Source organism: Aythya fuligula, chromosome 7 (genome assembly GCF_009819795.1).
Source record: "Aythya fuligula isolate bAytFul2 chromosome 7, bAytFul2.pri, whole genome shotgun sequence".
In the NCBI taxonomy this organism is placed as follows: Eukaryota; Metazoa; Chordata; class Aves; order Anseriformes; family Anatidae; genus Aythya; species Aythya fuligula.
The window spans coordinates 24,961,265-24,978,118 of NC_045565.1; the positions used below are offsets into that span (position 1 = coordinate 24,961,265).

Consider the following 16,854-nt stretch of genomic DNA (forward strand, 5'->3'; position numbering starts at 1 on the left):
CTGCCACAGTTCATAACTTGACCGTTTCAAGCCACATCCACGCAAAACTTGGCAGAGAAGGAGTTGCTTGGGCCCAGTTCCCTCCCCCTTCTACCTTAAAGAAATCTGCTTTGGATTCCTGCTTTAAAGTCACATTTCATTGCTGCAGCACAAATACGTATCATCAAAACACTCCACAAGGCTTTTTCAGTTAAGGTTTTCAAGAAGCAAATTTGCTGGACAGACGAGACTCAGGTCAGCTATTCACATTATTCTTCTGAAGCTGCTCGGAGATGTTTAGATAGCATCAGCCAGTGCAGGTTGCCTGCACAGTGCATTTAAACAAATGAGTCGCTTCAGGCAGAAACAGACCTCGTAACTGCAGCCTGTTCCCGGATGCTATCTGGAAAGAATGTAAACGTCCATTTTTCCTCTTGATGCATTTGTAACCACTGCTATATGCAGCTTTTCTTGCCTCAGCTGACGGGAGAAAAAACAAAGATCCCTCAGACACATCAGGCACCATGTGGGCCTTCCACTTGTATAACCAGAATTCAGAGGAAGATCTGAAGGACAACTTCTGTTGAACCAAGGTAGGTATTTATTACAAAAACTTAGTTTCAAAGACCAAGAGCTGGTATGTTACTGCATTATTTGTTCTGCAGCACCGAAGTCCTACAGACTTCTTTCAGTCCAGTGAGATTTGCTTCTCCAGCAACTGCAGCAAGCCAGGTTACAGTGACCCATGGTCTCCACAGCCAAGATGAAAGGTTTCATTATTTATTCACCGCATATGTTAACTGACCTTGCTTTTAAAGTCATAATACCGAACAGAAGTTTCAACTTCAAATGATGTCCAAGTCATAACTCTCACTGGCTCAGTAATGAAGACACGCTTATACAATTCTGCTTCATTGACAGAGAAAACTAAGTATGAGGCAAGGCCCTACCAAATAGGTTTGCTCATGTCCAACTGCAACATGCTTCAAATCCCATCTCTTATGTGGCAAAAACACTGAGTAATGCTGTGCAGTAAGCGCAACACACTTAAGATGAAGTTAACCTAACTGACTATAACTAGGTAAGACTTAATAAACCAAACACTAGAGGATTTTTTATTCCTCTCTACTTCTGCCCTGCACACCAGCCTTTGAAAGCATCAAGTGCTTCTTTCCATGGGGGGGACACACAATTTGGAGGCACACAAACATGGTAACTAGCTCATGCCCTGGAAGCAGTGAGAAGAAAACATCCACTAAGACACAAAACAGGCACCACTGCTTGGAAACAACTTTTGAACTTCCCTGTGTAAAGGCCATCTGGCCAGTAAAGCCAAGGTGTTTCTTCCCTACAAAGCTGTGCAGCTCCCACTCTGGGAAACAAAAGAGCCATTAAAGCGTCCCTAGGCATCGGCATGCAACCCTATTCAGGCAAGGCTTTTAAAACTCGAGCAGTCAGCTGTGCCTTTTCCTATTTAGCTTTCCCAAGGTAGAGTTTAAAAAAAAAAGAAACCAAACCAGACACACGCTATGTTATAAGCAGGTATGCATACAGGGAAGCTTGTGATACTGGCCCAGCAGAACAGCCACCACACTCAAAGCACACTGTCCAGTCCAACAGGACTTCAGCCATGCAGCTAACATGCTATCTAGTCATAATTCCCTCTTGTCCTGGCGGACTGTACATGACAGAGGTTCATTGCAGAAACCATCCCTGGTGCAGTGACATACTTAACACCTTCATCTCTGCTTGCCAAAATCAGGAGGAAAAAGCCCAGTTTATACAATCAAAAGCTGTAGTTTCTCACTTATGGATATAACTGTACAGTAAAATGAATTGCCACACACATGCATAGTGCAATAATCATATTTTCTTAAAAAGTGTGTTCCCATATTCTTAGAATTCATAACCACGTCTTCTAGACATGCTTGCCTACACTAAACAGATGCCCAAATTCAAACAGTAAGTTACAAGTTTCAAAAGCTTACACTTCAGAAAACTTTAGCTAGTCCCATTACATGTCATTCACAGCTTCAGCTGAAGAGACAAGAATTTGAAGTATTGAAGTCATTCCTGTGGTATCCCTAACCTAGGAGAGAGTTGGAGTGTATGTTTAGAGTACTGTTCTTGGAAAAAGTAAAACACGGTTTCCTTGCCAGAACGGTTTAGAGAAGCATCCAAAGCAAGTGATGCTTGATGTACATCACCAGTTGGTGACGTTTTTTCACATGGGCAGAACCGTAACATGGAATTCAGTGCTCCATACTCCCTCTTCTTGTTTGCATAGACATTAAGAGATCTAGCTGCTAAGCATCAGAATATTGTCTCAAGGACAGTAATCCAAATTCAAGGATGTTTTCTTAAAAGAGGCACATTTCTGGGCCCACTGCTTAAACTCAGACCCTTTTGTATCTCCATGTCATGTGGTTCAATACAATATGCTGTGAACTGCGCAAGGCAGAGAGGCCACATTAAAAGAAAACACAAGGGAGCTGTAATTTGAAATTCAGACACTTCTTGCATTATTTAACAACCCAATTCCCTTGGCTCCATAAGCCATTATCAGAGCCAGGGATATCATGGATATGAATATAAGTTGCCACAATAACCAGGCTTGTTCTGACAGCAGTGACACCCATTATTGACAACGAGGAACCCTCAGGCTTGGAAGGGAGGAAGCTTGTCCACTAGTCCAGAAGAAATTGAGATATTTCCCCTCCCCCTTACAATCTCAGGGATGGCTTTGAAGCAGGGCAGATGAGCATTCTGGCTTCTACTGGTTTTGCAAGCGATACAGTCAATACCCAGAAGACAAGAATTTCTGTTCCTGCTAGCCAGTGCATTTCCACACACTCTCCTTTTGGACACCAAACCACGTCACTGGCCAGCAACTGCCTGCAGCCCTGAGCCAAGCAAGCATTAGGCTTTCATACAGCAGAGAAATCACTGCTTCAGTAAAAGAAAAAAAAAAAAAAAAAAAGGTATAAATACAACGTGTGGTCATCATTGTGGATAACCTGACTCAGAGCGCTGGGAAATGGACTTGAGCTGGGACCAGGGCATCCCGGTTCCCCTGCCAGTGTGCTCCAGAGCCAGCCGGCTGTGGAGCCGCACACCAGGAGCCTTTGCTCGAGTGGCTCCAAGTGCCAGCAGCTCCTCTGGATGAGGACACACAAGTCACGAGTGGGCTGGAAAACAGTCCTGGACAACTGCTCTGGATTAATACACAAGGAGTGCTGGAGGGTGGAGGGGGAGCTGCTGAAGACAGGCAGTTATTTAAACCAGCTGCTAACCCGCTCCAGCCACTCACATGAACACAGCCTCATGCATTTGTTCAGGCAGATTCCAAGCTAGCAGGCATCCAAGAGTTAAAATACACAAAGGACATCTATGCCAACACTTGCCAAAAAGCTCATTTTCCAAGTGCAAGCTGGTTATTCAATAGATGGCAGGAGGGATTTCATCTCGCTTTTACAGGACAGGCTCTGCCTCCTTGCCTCAAAATTCCCCAATTAACACTTCTGCAACAAGTTTTTGAAGCCGTGCATGGCCACGTATTTGTCTACGCACATTCTCTCCCCTCCCTACTGAGCTCTGGGCCACGGGCTACGCTGTCAAGCCAAGTTTCATCCGAAGCAATTTTTAAACACTCAACCTATAAATCCTCCAAAAAGGGAGTTAGTAATGGAAATGCTGACAGAGACTTGAAGAGACAGCATGGCAACGATATCATCTACTACACATCAGCTTCATTAGCTGCAGATCCTTCTCTCCCTCACCTTCGTTTTCCATTAGTGTACTTTGGCTAATTAACGCACAAAACCTATGAAACATTCTTACAGTAGAAGGCAACATTTGGCCTCCAGCCCAAATCAACATCGAGAAACTTCAACATCCTCAGCCAGACATAGTAACTGTACCAGATGGAGCTAATGTACGGCTGCAAGTCGCGGTGAAGAAACCGAAAGGAGAGGAACACATGCAAAAATCCGGCCATTGGAAGAGAGAAAAGCAGCAAACTTGTCTTACCACTTTCGTTTTTCTCTATGACATCCACGACCTCTCCAGCCTGGAGGCTGATCTCAGAGTTCTCCTGCTTCTCATAGTTGGACACCACCACATATTGCTCCAGGATCATGGGTTCAGAGCTAGCATCAGCACCTGGGGAAGGGAAAAAGCAAGCCGTAAGCCAGCTTCCAGCCATGGCTCCTCGAGAGCGACCTCCGTCCATCCGATTCACGACAGGCCAAGTTGTCACCAGAGCCAAGCGAATCAGCAAACAACCTTGGCTCGCAGCATATCCCCAAATGGCTGGCCATATAGAAATAGCCTCCTCTGGCCCACAACCCAGCAGCACAGAGGGACATTGGAGAGAAGAAGAAGAAAAAGGGGAAGAAAAAAAATATTTTTTTTTTTTTTTTGAAGAGGAGCTGAAAATACAGTGAATTAGTTGCAAAGTTTCATGATGGATTCTGAAAATAAACCTCTTCCCAACATGGTTTCCACAATCCTTGCTCCCATTCAGAGCGAAAAATCCTGGGCAGAAGCAGCATAAATCCACAGCTGAGCCATCCCCCCAGTAAACCAAAAGAAAAAACAGCTCTCCCCTTGGCGTCTCAGCTCCTTCTCCACTCTAAAGGCTTGAGCTGAAAGTCAAGAGGGGGCTGTAGATGCCAATCATATTCGTCTGCACTGCAGCCCTTAAATAGAAACACATGAGCGGGATTGAAAGAGAGGGAGGTGGGGTGGAGGGAGAGAGGGAGGGCGGGGAAGAGTGTTTACTTGAAACAGAAGAAGAAAAAAAAAAAAGTTATAGCGCCAGATTCTTGCTAAAACACGGCCACCCCCCGCCTGCCCCCCGCCAGCGCCGCAGTTCCGCATTCCCTGCTGCAGAAACAGCCCCTGCACGGGGCTGAACGTGGCGTCCCGGCTGTCCCCCTTCCCTCACCATCGCCCTTCGGTGCCTTTTTGGAGCTCTTTGAGCCACTCTTGCCAGTTGTACAGTTTCGTTTCATACCGAAGGCTTTTGGCTGTCCGAGCCCTTTATGAATGAGTGTCGGCTCTCATACAAACAGGGATGGAAAAAAAGGCACCAAATAACCGTTCTGCTCCCTTCCCCCCACAGTCCTCAGGTTGTTCTCGGGTGGGTTTTCTGTTTGTTTGCTTATTTTTGATTTTTTCCACCCCCAAAGAGAAATCGTGCATTCTGGGGAGGAGCCGTGAAGCAGGCAGGCTGCCATACCAGACCCGGAGGAGATGGTCACGCAGCGCTGCTCGCCGCTGATGGTGTGCCTCGGCTCTGATGCAACACGAACAGCACGAAAGGGGCGCCTGCACCTCCAGCACAGGCAAGGGCAGGCTGCCTGCTCCTGCCTGGAAACTGCCTCTCAAAGTCCTGAAAACCTTCAGGACATCAGGGTTTCTTAGTTTGCCCACAGACTCCTCCTTTCACGTCCTGCAAAGCGTCCGAGCAGAACAAAAAGCACCTACCATTCCTGCACCAAGAGCCCCCAGCCGCATGGCTCCCTGCAAAATTATTTCACAGGTTTCCTGAATTGCAGCATTGTCTATTAAGGCAGAGCAGCTCGGGCCAACAGCATATTATACATTTTACATAGTACGAGGCAGTTCCTGTCTCTCTAGATTAAGATGCAGATGGAAAGGGGAGACAGAAGCAGATGTATGGCTTTCTGAGAGCCCCATTTCACGTGACGGGGGCAGAGCCAGGAGCAGGCTCCAGGTCTCCTGAATCTCTGAAGACAAATTAACTCCAAGAGACAGGAAGGAAGCAGCATGGTTTGAAGCTGTCCACCAGACAAGTCAGGGGACTACAAGCCAAGCACAGGATGCTCAGCGCCGCATTTCCAAAAGCAGCACGGTCGGATGTGTTCGGGCTGAGGATGCAAAGTGATTCTGCAGGCAAATAATTAGCATCCCTGCCAACAGAGAGGTAAAGAGTGCATCAGCCATTAGAACAGCATCCTGTGAAATGCAGATCCTTAAACAAAAAGTAATTAATTCAACATTTTCCTGAAAGGAAGCACTATCACAATGTCTCCCTTTGGACCAGTCTTAAGAAGTCCAGAAAATCAGACAACTTCCTTGCTCCCTAAGCGTGCCTCTGACTCTTCTTGTGTTCCACAGGTTAATTTTCTGCAAAGAGGAGTCATCTCCTCTAGAAGCTTGTGTTTAAGAGATTTAGCTCTTCTGTGGATGGCTGAACCACAGCCAGTAGCATGAATAGGGGGGAAAAGACCACAACAAAGAACTGACAACCTTAAGATTTATAACAAAAATTTTCACCATAGTTGTTCATTCTAAACAAGTATAATTTCTGTTTGCAACCAACCAACTTAATATGATTGTTCTCATTAAAACAGTGCTAATTCAGGTATCTGGAGTGCAATGTGGTGCCTTCCCCCATTTCACACTGCTTTTTCCAGACAGCCTAGAACGGGGCAGCAGCAGCATCTTCCTTCAACCTATATAAGCAAGGAGCACCTACAACCCCCGCTTCGTTTTTGTCCTGAGACACATACCAGTTCTCTAACCAAAACCAAAAGTCATCATGGGAATATGTTTGTGCGTCAGCAAAGAATTCAGTGAGTATGGAAAGGCAAAGGAGAGACTGAACAGTTGCAAAGGGAAAAAAGGACATGCAGGAAGCTACTTAGTAAGTAGCCACTCCACACCTTCTCTTTCTAATCTCCTAGAGGCTTCTCAGGAATAAGATAAAGAAAAGACACCACACAGCATTGGCTTGGTGTTCACGAGGTGCATGCATCCCTGCTGGGAACAAAGAGAGGACAAGGCTCGAGCACGGGCTGGCAAACACCCCACTGCCAGCCACCCATGCTGGCCTAGGGACCACGCACCAGGGGAGCACCTTGGCCAGCAAAGAAGCCAGAGAAGGAGCATTTCCCATCCTCTGCCACAGCTCCAAAAATAAAATAAGAAAACAAACAAAAAAAAAAAAGATAGATGATATCTGCATGCAGATATCTGAAACTCAGCAGGACATCGCAATATTGCTTATCCTGCCCTGCCTTGGATGAAGTATTCCCCGCAGGAGGGCTTTTGGCACAGCAGTGGCTGCTGCAACACGTACAGTTAGGAGAACATTTTAATAGAAGCTTCTTTAAGTGCTATAGGGCTCCTATTAAGGCAAAAATAATAGGGTGATAAATTCCATGGTCTAGGACGTAACCAAGGTCAAATAAACCTGTTCACTTATAGGTACAGCAGATCATGCCCTTCTTTTTTGGGGTTGGGACATGTCGGGGCGTCCCTGGAGTTCCCAGGGCGATGCTCTCCTAGTAGTAGGCACAGCTCAGTAGGGAGGACTTCACCAATAGCAAAGGAGGGAAGAAGGGAGGGAAGAGAATAGAAAAGCAAACAGCTTCTCCCAGTAATTAGAAGCCTTAAATGTTTTCTAGGTAGTCTGGTTTAGGCTGTTACTACATTCCCTCCAGACACAGCCAGCAGGGTAAGAACTTCAGCCCTGCTCAGCTCCATCCCCGGGGCACACCTTCAAAGAAGTGACTTCTCGGTGACGCTTAAGATCCCCAAAACATCACCGGTCTGCTCTGTCAGACCCCAGGCTGCCTCCCCCCCCCAAAAGGGGGATGCAAAAAGAACAAGGCAGGCAACACTGCAGAGAGCGCAGCACCAATTACACTGGCTGCCGTGGGCGCTTCTGAGCTGTAACATAGGACGCAGCCTGCTCAGCCTGAGCCACGCTGGAGAAAGGGGATGCAGAGCAGCACGGGTCCCCCAGCAAGTTCACATGCACTCTGCAATGCCCCGTGGATATTGCAGACCCACTTTTTTTTTTTTTTTTTTTTTTTTTAAAGCTTCTTCAGTGTAAGCAGGAGAAACTGAGAGCAGAGGATAGGATAAGGCTGATGTGCCCGGTAAAGCCCCCCCTGCTCATTTCCCCCCCGAAAGCAGCATTAGTGCTTGGGTTCAGCTCCAACTTGCAAGCCCTCCCCCCGAGCAGAGCGCACGATAGATCGCTGGCTGAAATAAGAGTTTGCTTGCCTCTCCGGTTACTTTTGCCTCGAGTCCGTTTCCTGGTTAAAGTCTTGAGGATAGCCCTCCTCCTCTCCATAGGGCTCCACTTTACAATCCTCCCGCTCCTCACCTCTGCGGTTACCTTCCCGGGACCGGGCAGAAATGTCATCGGAGCTTGTCCGTGCCCCCCCCCCCCAGAGCCGGTGCTATGAAGTGACACAGTCGCACCCCGTCCCCCTCCCCGGGCAGCGAGGAGGGAGCATCGTTCCTCCTGCGGTACTCAGAGAGCAGCAACTACCTCCTAAATAAGAGCACAGGGCGCCTGTTCCAAGCGGCTTCTTCCTCCTCCTCCTCCTGTGTTGCAACAGCTAAAACCTATGATGGTTTTGCAATAGCCAAAAAATTAAAACCACCAACTGGACTCCAAAAATAAAATCATCTGGATATGGAAATCTGAGACTCCCGATCTTTGCCAGAGCACTCTGTTGTTATCAGGCTATAAACATGTCTGCTCTTTTAATCTATACAGCATGCGGGCTTTTATATCGCCCTTGTATGATTATCAATCAAGTGTTTACAGATCCAGACTAAATGACTTCGGACTGGGCTGGTCAGTGGAAGGTTTGAAGAAAGCCAAAACCACAGAAACGGTCAGAAAATGCCCTGACCGTGAGTCACAGCTGACGAAGCAGCTGGCAGGTAGTCGGGCTCCTCAGCTGCGGGCACAACTGCTGGGGACACGCATGGGGCTCGCACGGGGCGCTTGGTGGAAGGCATCCCAGTGTCACAGCGTGCCACATGGCACAGTCAGAGCGAGGGACAGCTGTGGGAGCTTACATCTACTGCTGTGGTTTCTTGATAGAGCCGATTCCTCAAGGGTAACCCTTTGCACATCTCGGGAAAACTCCTTTGGAGAAAGAAGAGGACAAGGACTAAAGAATAAGAGTGCCCAGAACGGCACCAAGCCTACTAAAAATCTTCAGATCGGTCTATCCCCTCACAGCAATCACACCCTCAGCTTTAAGCACACACATTTTCTTTGCCTAACTAAAGCTTTTACCTCTCTCCTTTCTTATCAGAAGGTCCACGCCTCCGTGGTCAATAAACACGTTATAGCTGCGTGTTTTCTTTGAGCCTTCTGCCAGTGATCTAGCCCAAAGTATTTTAAGATACAGAGCTTAGTTCTGCCTAAAAATTGGGCTAAGTACTGCACGAAGGATAAAAAAGACTTTACCATGACAAGCACGTGAGATTACACAAGAGCTCAGGGTCTTGGAGTAGACTCAAAAGCAGTTCCCAAACTAACCAGTTCCTGGAGTTAGCCGTGGGATGAGACTAGCGGAGCTTTCCACAGATCTCCTTGGGGACAATGCAGATTCAGAGAAAAGTAGGTTCTATTCCTATTCAGTTTCTTTATAGGATCCAAGCAATCAGGCCTTCAACTCAGGAGATGAGTACTCCAGCCTGGCCATCCTCAGCCCCCCTTCCCCTTCGAAATCCAGCCTATAATTGCACGTCAATTATTCATGGCAGTAAAAGGTCAGATGCGGCTTGTGTCATTAGGGAAGGGGATCCACCTCCATCCTGTCTGCCAGGCAGGAATCCCCCCGTCCTAGCAGCATTCGGTTTTACAGATGAGCAGCTCCTGCTGTAGCAGTTCTGAGCCATGAAACTTTAGGGGCAGAGAGAGAACTTCAGCACCACCTATAATAATGAGAAGAATTCAGTACAAGTCCAGCCCAGTCTCTGGCTCCTACCAATAAAATAATACTGGCAAACCCCCTTTTGTCCCATTATTGATGAAAATTAGTATTTGCAAGAGGCTACCAAATGGGTTATTAATACACTGTTATTTCCATGGCTCCTTTTCTGAGCTCAGCTTGGTAGCTCTTTTACTAAGGACAAAGCAATTCCTTGGAGTTTCTGAAGAAGGTGACGTTCTGCTTTTAGACAATGGCAAGATTAAAAGCAGAAAGGGATGGGTTAGGACTTATAGGACTCCAAGCCAGAGAAGTTTGGCCTAAAACCTCATCCAACACCCAGTATCAGAACAGGAGAGTGACACGAGGCTGAGCACCACGCACCCAGTGATGGCCAAGTCACTGCACAACACCTCTCATCCTGAGATAGCAGCCATAATAATGCACAAGAAGTTTCTCCAGAAGTGAGCATCCACGCACACACCTTCCTCCACCCCACAGCACCTATGAGCTCCGCAAGCCTTTCTGTGATGGGGCAATAGGTTCCTCACAGAGCAGCTAAGCCTCAAGTCTTCGTTATCCCTCTGGCTGCACACGCAGAAACCAGGCACAGATGGCAACTCCATGAGCTGCATTAGCTCCCTCTGGGCCCCACGGGTTTCTGCTACCCACAGCCACAGGGAGCCCAAGCCAAACGCACGCACCGTCCCCGAGAAGGAAATACGGCCAGCAGAAAGTTAACGTTACTCCTGGATTCCTTCCCCAGCATACGGGGTGCTTATTTTTCCCTCGCATTTCTAAGAAGGGAGATCTGGGTAAGCCTTCAAGTGCCTGGGACAAGTGGCAGCCTGAAGGCAGCCTGGCTTCCAGCGCCGGAGTACGTGTCCGACGCACAGCTAAAAGCAGCAGCAACACACAGCCCCACAGGGAGCGCATCGGGAACGAGCTTGGCCCACGGTAAATGGCAGGCACTCTCTCAAGTGAGCACACCACTACTGTTTCTTCCTCCTTCGCAGCCCTCAGCAGCATTTCCAATAAAATCCTGACAAACGGAGCAATTCGACGCTGACCTTTGCCAACTGGAGCTTGTTAGGATTTTGAGTTTTTTTATTTTTGATCTGCTAGGTTTTAAGAGAGCGCCAAGAAAAATTAGAGGCAGGAGGGTGAAAGGAAAAAAAAAAAAAAAAAAAAAAAAAGTTGAGTCCTCTTTCCACTCCTTCTTGGAAAGTTGGCTTTCTGAACAGCAATCCCAACCAACTAGGTTACAGGTAGCAACGGTTAAGAAAACTGAAGTATTTTGCACACAGATCTGTTAAACCATTTGGAGATTTTTCACACAGCTGCTAGACCGGGTCCTCCACCAGGCTGAAGTCACCTATATACTTTGGCATTCTCCCTAGTCATGCTCAGCGTGGCAACACGTTCACGTTACTCCACATCCCACCAAGCAAACCAGCCAAGGAATTTAACGGCAGTTGGGGTGCCCCCAACAACCCTAATGTTAATCTGCAATATGGCCCATGGCAGGTCTGAACTGAACCGTAGCTGTGCAAGAAATGTGGGGTCATTTGGATGGGCAGCAGATATATATCACGTGAACTGGAACAGTTTAGGGAGGTAGAGACCGGGGCAGTGTGACTTCACTGTGAGACTGTGCATCAGCATCTCCCTTTTCGAGCACTATGCAGTGCAATCAGTCACTTATTTGCCCTATCATCATGCACGGGTTTCGGAGCCAAACTAGCAACATGCATTTAGCTAAAAGCAGTCAATGGAAATGAAGGAATTTTATCTAATAAGATTTTACCTTCTTTCTCTTCAGAGAGCTTAAAAGCCTTGGTATTTAATTTGCCATGTTATAGATAGCAACATAAAATAGTCCCAAGAGATGCAAGGAAGTCAGAAAAACAACCCCAATTCCCCCAAACCAGACAACCCAAGGGCTTCTTGTCACTCTTCCCAAAGAGCACCTCTTCTGTCTCCTTCTCAACACGTTGCCCTCCTGCTCAGTCCCGTTTTGTTTCTGTCTGAACTCCCTCATGACCCGCTAACCACCAGGCTCCTGTGACCGAATACTTCAGATATTTCTGCACTGTTATGTCCAGCTACCACCCTGAAATCAGACCTGTTCTGCTCAGATTGGAGACAACATCCCCCGGGGGGTATTAAACTTCTGTCAAAGATAGCATTTCTGAAACCACAGCAGTATGACTTACTAAAAGCCTCTGACAAGCAGGCACTCATCCATCAAGGACGGTGGGGTTTTTGCTTACATGCTTTGAACAAGGCATGAGCTTGGATATTTAGTAAGTCAGGTGTGGAAAGCAGCAGGGTTTTTCCATCTATCCTTGCCTTGAAACCTATGGGTGGCCTTAACTGACTGGGTGCCCATGCCTGCATCCTTCACAGAAAGGAACTATCACAAGCTACAGACTAAGTTTGAAGAGAATAAAAGAATATTCTCTGGTATCCCATATCAGGCAACACATATTTGCAGAGAAATCTACTGATTACTCAGGAAAAGAACCTAATTCTTTATACTATATAGCTTAGCTTTTGCCTTGTATTGGGTTACTTGTCCCCAAGCCTTAACACTTCTATAAGTTGTTTCCCTGATCCCTCCTCCCTCCTGACTCCTTGTGACACGGAGTCTGAGGCTCCCATGAAAGTTTTGCAAGTTTTGCATCTTCTTCAGTCCCATATGCTCCATAAAACACCCCTTCTACCTACTGTGCAAAAGCAAGGGAGAATTACAGAAAAAGAATGAGCATGCTCTTGTGTTCATTTCCCTTATCTCAATCCACAAGTTCTCACTTTTGTTCTTCTTCTTCTCTCCCGTCCCATGGGGATAGCGAGCAAGCAGCTGTGCAGGTGCTTAGCTGCAGGCCAGGGTCAATGCACCACAAGAGGGGAAGCTGCTTTGGGTTGTGGGTCTGGAGCTGGACAAGGAAGATGTCACACAGGAAAATTATCATCTAGTGACAGCAGCAGGGTGAGACAGGAGTCAGAAAAGCAATGTCCTTGTCATAACTCATGCATCATAAAAAATATGCACAGGCAGACAACAGATCCTGGATACTCACCAGGAGAGACCCATATTCAAGACAACTCCAAAACCACATGATTTAAACAGACTTTTCAATGGCATGCAGAACACCAACACACGAGAAGTTACCTGGAGCAACGCTCTTTTTGGGAGTCTCAGACAAACTGGACATCCAAACTTGAAATCCAAGAAAAGGGCAGCAGAAAAAGAGAAAGTAATTAGAGAAACAAGAATAGTCACAGCAGCAAGTTTGAAAGTAGAAAGTTAGTGAAAACACATTAAAAGAAACGTTAAACTTCTCTTTAGGAGTTGCATTGGCGTGGTGGGGACTCAGTTAAAGGTCAAGTCACACAAACTACCCAGGTAAAACAAAAGTTAGGTGACTTACAGAAGTTATAAGATCTGTAGTGATCCAAATTTGAGATCAGGGAATGAGATACACTCTGAGCTTATTCCCAAAAGGAGAGGAAATGCATACCAAGAGACAGCTTGACTCATTAAGTCTCAGACCTGCAAAAGTACTTAGCTTTGCAGCTGTTAATGATCCCCGTAAGACCAACAGGCAACTCACAGAGATGGAGCTTAGCAAATCCATTCACGTTTCTACAAGCATTTTGCTACCCTGGTACTGCAGTAAGTGAAGCAACAACAGTCAAATAATGCCCCATGGAAAAGAGCACAGAGCTCCAATGAAGGTATATTCAAAGCACAAATAGAAATACCCTTTTTTTAGCCAAAAATACAAGGCAGAAATCTGGTTAAAGACAAAGCTGATACAGTTACTATCAACAAGGTCAAAAGTTTTCCCTCCCCCTCCATGAAAGGAGGTGTAAATACTTGGCTTGGGTTTCTGGGAATAATCTTCAAATATTAAATGCTATTTTTGTTTGAATACACTGGAAGCATGTCTCAGAAGTTAACAGGTTGGCCCTCATTTCAAAATAAGAACCCGTGAACCCTCCCGTTCTGGGAGATGAGGGAGCGTAAGGAGAGCTGTCACCCCCACATAGCCTGGGAGAAGGGATGGGGAGGTGTTCATACAACAGGCTGAGAACTTCCTGAATATTGACAACTTCAAAACACATTTTTTAAAACCCATTTGCAATGTGGAACCCAGTTCTGGAGCTGTCAGATACCAGCAAGGACGATGCATCCTTCAGGTACTGGGAGAGAGGGTTGATCTGTACTGGTGGCCGTGTCTACTTGACTTGACATTGTCTTTTGACCCACACAATACCATCAAGACAGCAAAAAGAAAAAGAAAAGCAGCCAGTAAGATATCCCTAGCACGCATTTAACTGAGAAATTTCTAGCACAGTGCGAAGCCTGAGAAACAGCTTTCAAACATTCCCACTGGAAACCTGAGGTCCAAGAAACACTTCGCTGCATTTCCTCAGCACTAAAGGAATGGTGAGGTTTTGAAATTCTTCCTTTATATCGGGCCCGCAAGTTTAATTGCATTAGAGCAAGACTGGAATTCAGATGGATTTGGCCTTGCGCTTTTCAGCAAGTTCTCTATAGTGGCCACTGGGAAAAAAAAAGGGCAGAAATTTCCAAGCTCCTAGACCCCAAAGCCACGCACTGCACTGTCACATACAGCGCAGAATACACCACGATAAGTTGCAATGATTTGTTCTGGGTTGTCATTAAGAGAGGGCTCTGCACTGGTAGAGTGCAACAGGAAATCATCTGGCAGGGCGACCGTGCTTCAGCTTACAGAGGGAATATGCGGCGTGTTTCTATTACAGGCTCGGGGCACAAACGGGAAAGGGTGTGAAGGAGTTGTTGTCAGCAACTTGTCTATTAGCTTTTTAATACACTTCCACCGCCTTCAGGAAGAGGATTACGAACGTCAGTCAGCCGTCAGATCTTTTTCCAGGCAGAAGAACCTGAATATGGCAGTGATAAATGAGGAAGATGGAGAAACAAGCGGGAAGGGTTTGGTTTGCCCCAGTCGAAGCTGGCAGCAAGAGGCTGAGACAGCCAACGATTAAGAAAAGAGGGAATAAGCTGTGCTTCAGACAAGTATGGGCTCCCCTGGATGTGCCTGCCCAAGAAGGGAAGGAGGGAGCTCAGCCCCACACCTACAAACACCCCATGACATCTAACTGATGGGGAACGATGCTCACCGTAAAGGGGCAAAGCAAAAAGCTCCTTGCTTTTAAACACCACCTTTTTCTCTCTTTGTCAAAGCCATTGATTTATCCAAATCAGAATAAGAAGGCAAACTAAATAGTAGCTGGCAAACAACCCCCCAGGTCCCAAATGCGGGCTCCCCGGCATCTAGGCAGCAGCAGCAGCACCTCCCGGCTGCCCCAGCCTGACAGCAGCGAGATGTAGATGAGGTTGCTCCTGAAGCAGAAGACAGCTAGCATATTTCAGCTGCTCCCGCACATCTGCTTAGCATTAAACTTCCTTCTTGGGGATTTTTTTTTTTTATTCCAAGACGTTTAAGCTCTAATTGCTACCAGCTTCTAAGAGCTCCCCCTACAAATAACAAAAATATCAGACATTAGGGATGGATTCCGCCCCGCACAGAGCTCAAACGGAGAGCTGCGCGGGGATCCGGGGTACGGGGACGAGGTCAAGGGCCCCGAAGCACGCTGTGCCCACGCCAACAAAACACAAGCTTGCAACGGTCCCGGGTTTCCCCTCCAGGACAGGGTTTTACTGGAATTCTGCACAGGGCTTGGAGCCGCTTTCCAATGGGATTGGTAACGGTAAACGAACAAACCCTCGCTTCCTGCCTCTCCTCTCCCCCTCCGCTGCACGGCCAAGCGCCGGCTGGTCTCAGATGACTTGGAGGAGGGGTGGGGGGGGGAAATCTCAGTATTTGGAAGGGAAATTAAAGCTGCCTGCTCAAAGCAAGCCACTCCTAAGGCAACGGCATCCTGACTCTGCTCCTAACGCCAGCCCCCCCCCCCGGTCCTCACTGCCGCCTTCAGCTGGAGCCAGAACAAACCCCTCTGATCGGAATTATTTTTAAAAGCTCCAAAGAAACACAGGTCCATAAATTACAGCGAAGCCACGGAGCCAAGGCAGTTGTGCAGAGCGCTGAGGAGGCTCCCTTCAGAGCCACAGTGCCCAGAAATAGCCACAGAAAAAGCTCCATCCCGCCAGAGCTGCTGCGAGGGAGCTGGGGGACCCCGGGATGGGCCAGCCCCAGTCCTCAGGTGGGGAAGGGAAGGAAGGAAGGAATTAGAGGGACAAAGGCTTTGAAGGCTTAATTAAGCCAGTCGTCATGGTGAACTAAGACACACGAAACATGATTTTATTTAGGTTTCACCAGAAGCTTTCCTGCCGCCACCGAGAGCCATTTGTTTGCCGCTCCTCCCACTGCTGGGGAGAGAAGAGGCGCCAGACTGCTGGGGACTGACGCTTCGCAGCGATACAGCCCCGCTCATCCCATCTGAGTAGCAGCCTGTTTGTCTTGCATAAAGCTAGAACAGAGAAAGCTTCAGGGAAAACGCCTGAAAACATCTAGGGTTGAACGCACGGGCACAAAGCTACCACATCCACGCCCGTGATCCGCTCCAGCCCTGCACATCCAGCCGGGTCCTGGTCCAGCAGGTGCAAAGCCCTCAGACACAGCCCTCCCACCTGATGCAGGTTCCCTTCTGTCAATAGCATTGTTCAAAGGCTCAGCTCAACGCTGAGTACAGCACCCATTATTTCATACTGCTAAATAGATGTTGCTTCCAGCCTAAAGGTTGACAGGGTGCATATTGTTGCCAGAGATGTTCCTCATGAGGAAACTGGATGGGACTGCCTTGCTTAGGATTATAAAAGAAGTTTAATTACACAGACATGACCTTTCTTTGGAAGCTGCCTTCCACACAGATAGCAGCAATAGAGACATTTAACTAACAGGCTCTTCTGTTCTCTCGAAGCTCTACCTCAAACGTCACCTGGGAATCCTGAAGTCTCCACAAAGCTCTGCAGCTACGGGGTACAGCAAAAAATACTGAGAAATGGAGTATAAGAACAGGTGGCCATGCTGCAGAGATGCTGATACCTGAAAGGGACTGCCCTTCTCCAACTGGGATCAGCTCTGTAGGGCATTAGTCCTCTCCAAAATCAAACACTGCTGGCTCAGATAGCCAAGGGCTGCAGTGG

At 47.4% G+C, this 16,854-nt stretch overlaps 1 protein-coding gene across 6 annotated transcripts in view; it reads right to left on the reverse strand.

The window, feature by feature from the left end:
- Positions 1-16,854, reverse strand: part of SH3PXD2A (SH3 and PX domains 2A) — a 219,290-nt gene that overhangs the window by 58,572 nt on the left and 143,864 nt on the right. For 3 of the 6 annotated variants that reach the window (XM_032190926.1, XM_032190924.1, XM_032190929.1), the window contains 2 exons: positions 12,868-12,915; positions 4,009-4,140 (listed from right to left, as the gene is read on the reverse strand). In XM_032190926.1, the coding sequence (XP_032046817.1) occupies positions 4,009-4,140; positions 12,868-12,915 (180 nt within the window). The remainder of the gene's footprint in view (positions 1-4,008; positions 4,141-12,867; positions 12,916-16,854) is intronic. The other 3 variants (XM_032190925.1, XM_032190927.1, XM_032190928.1) reach the window with 1 other exon arrangement.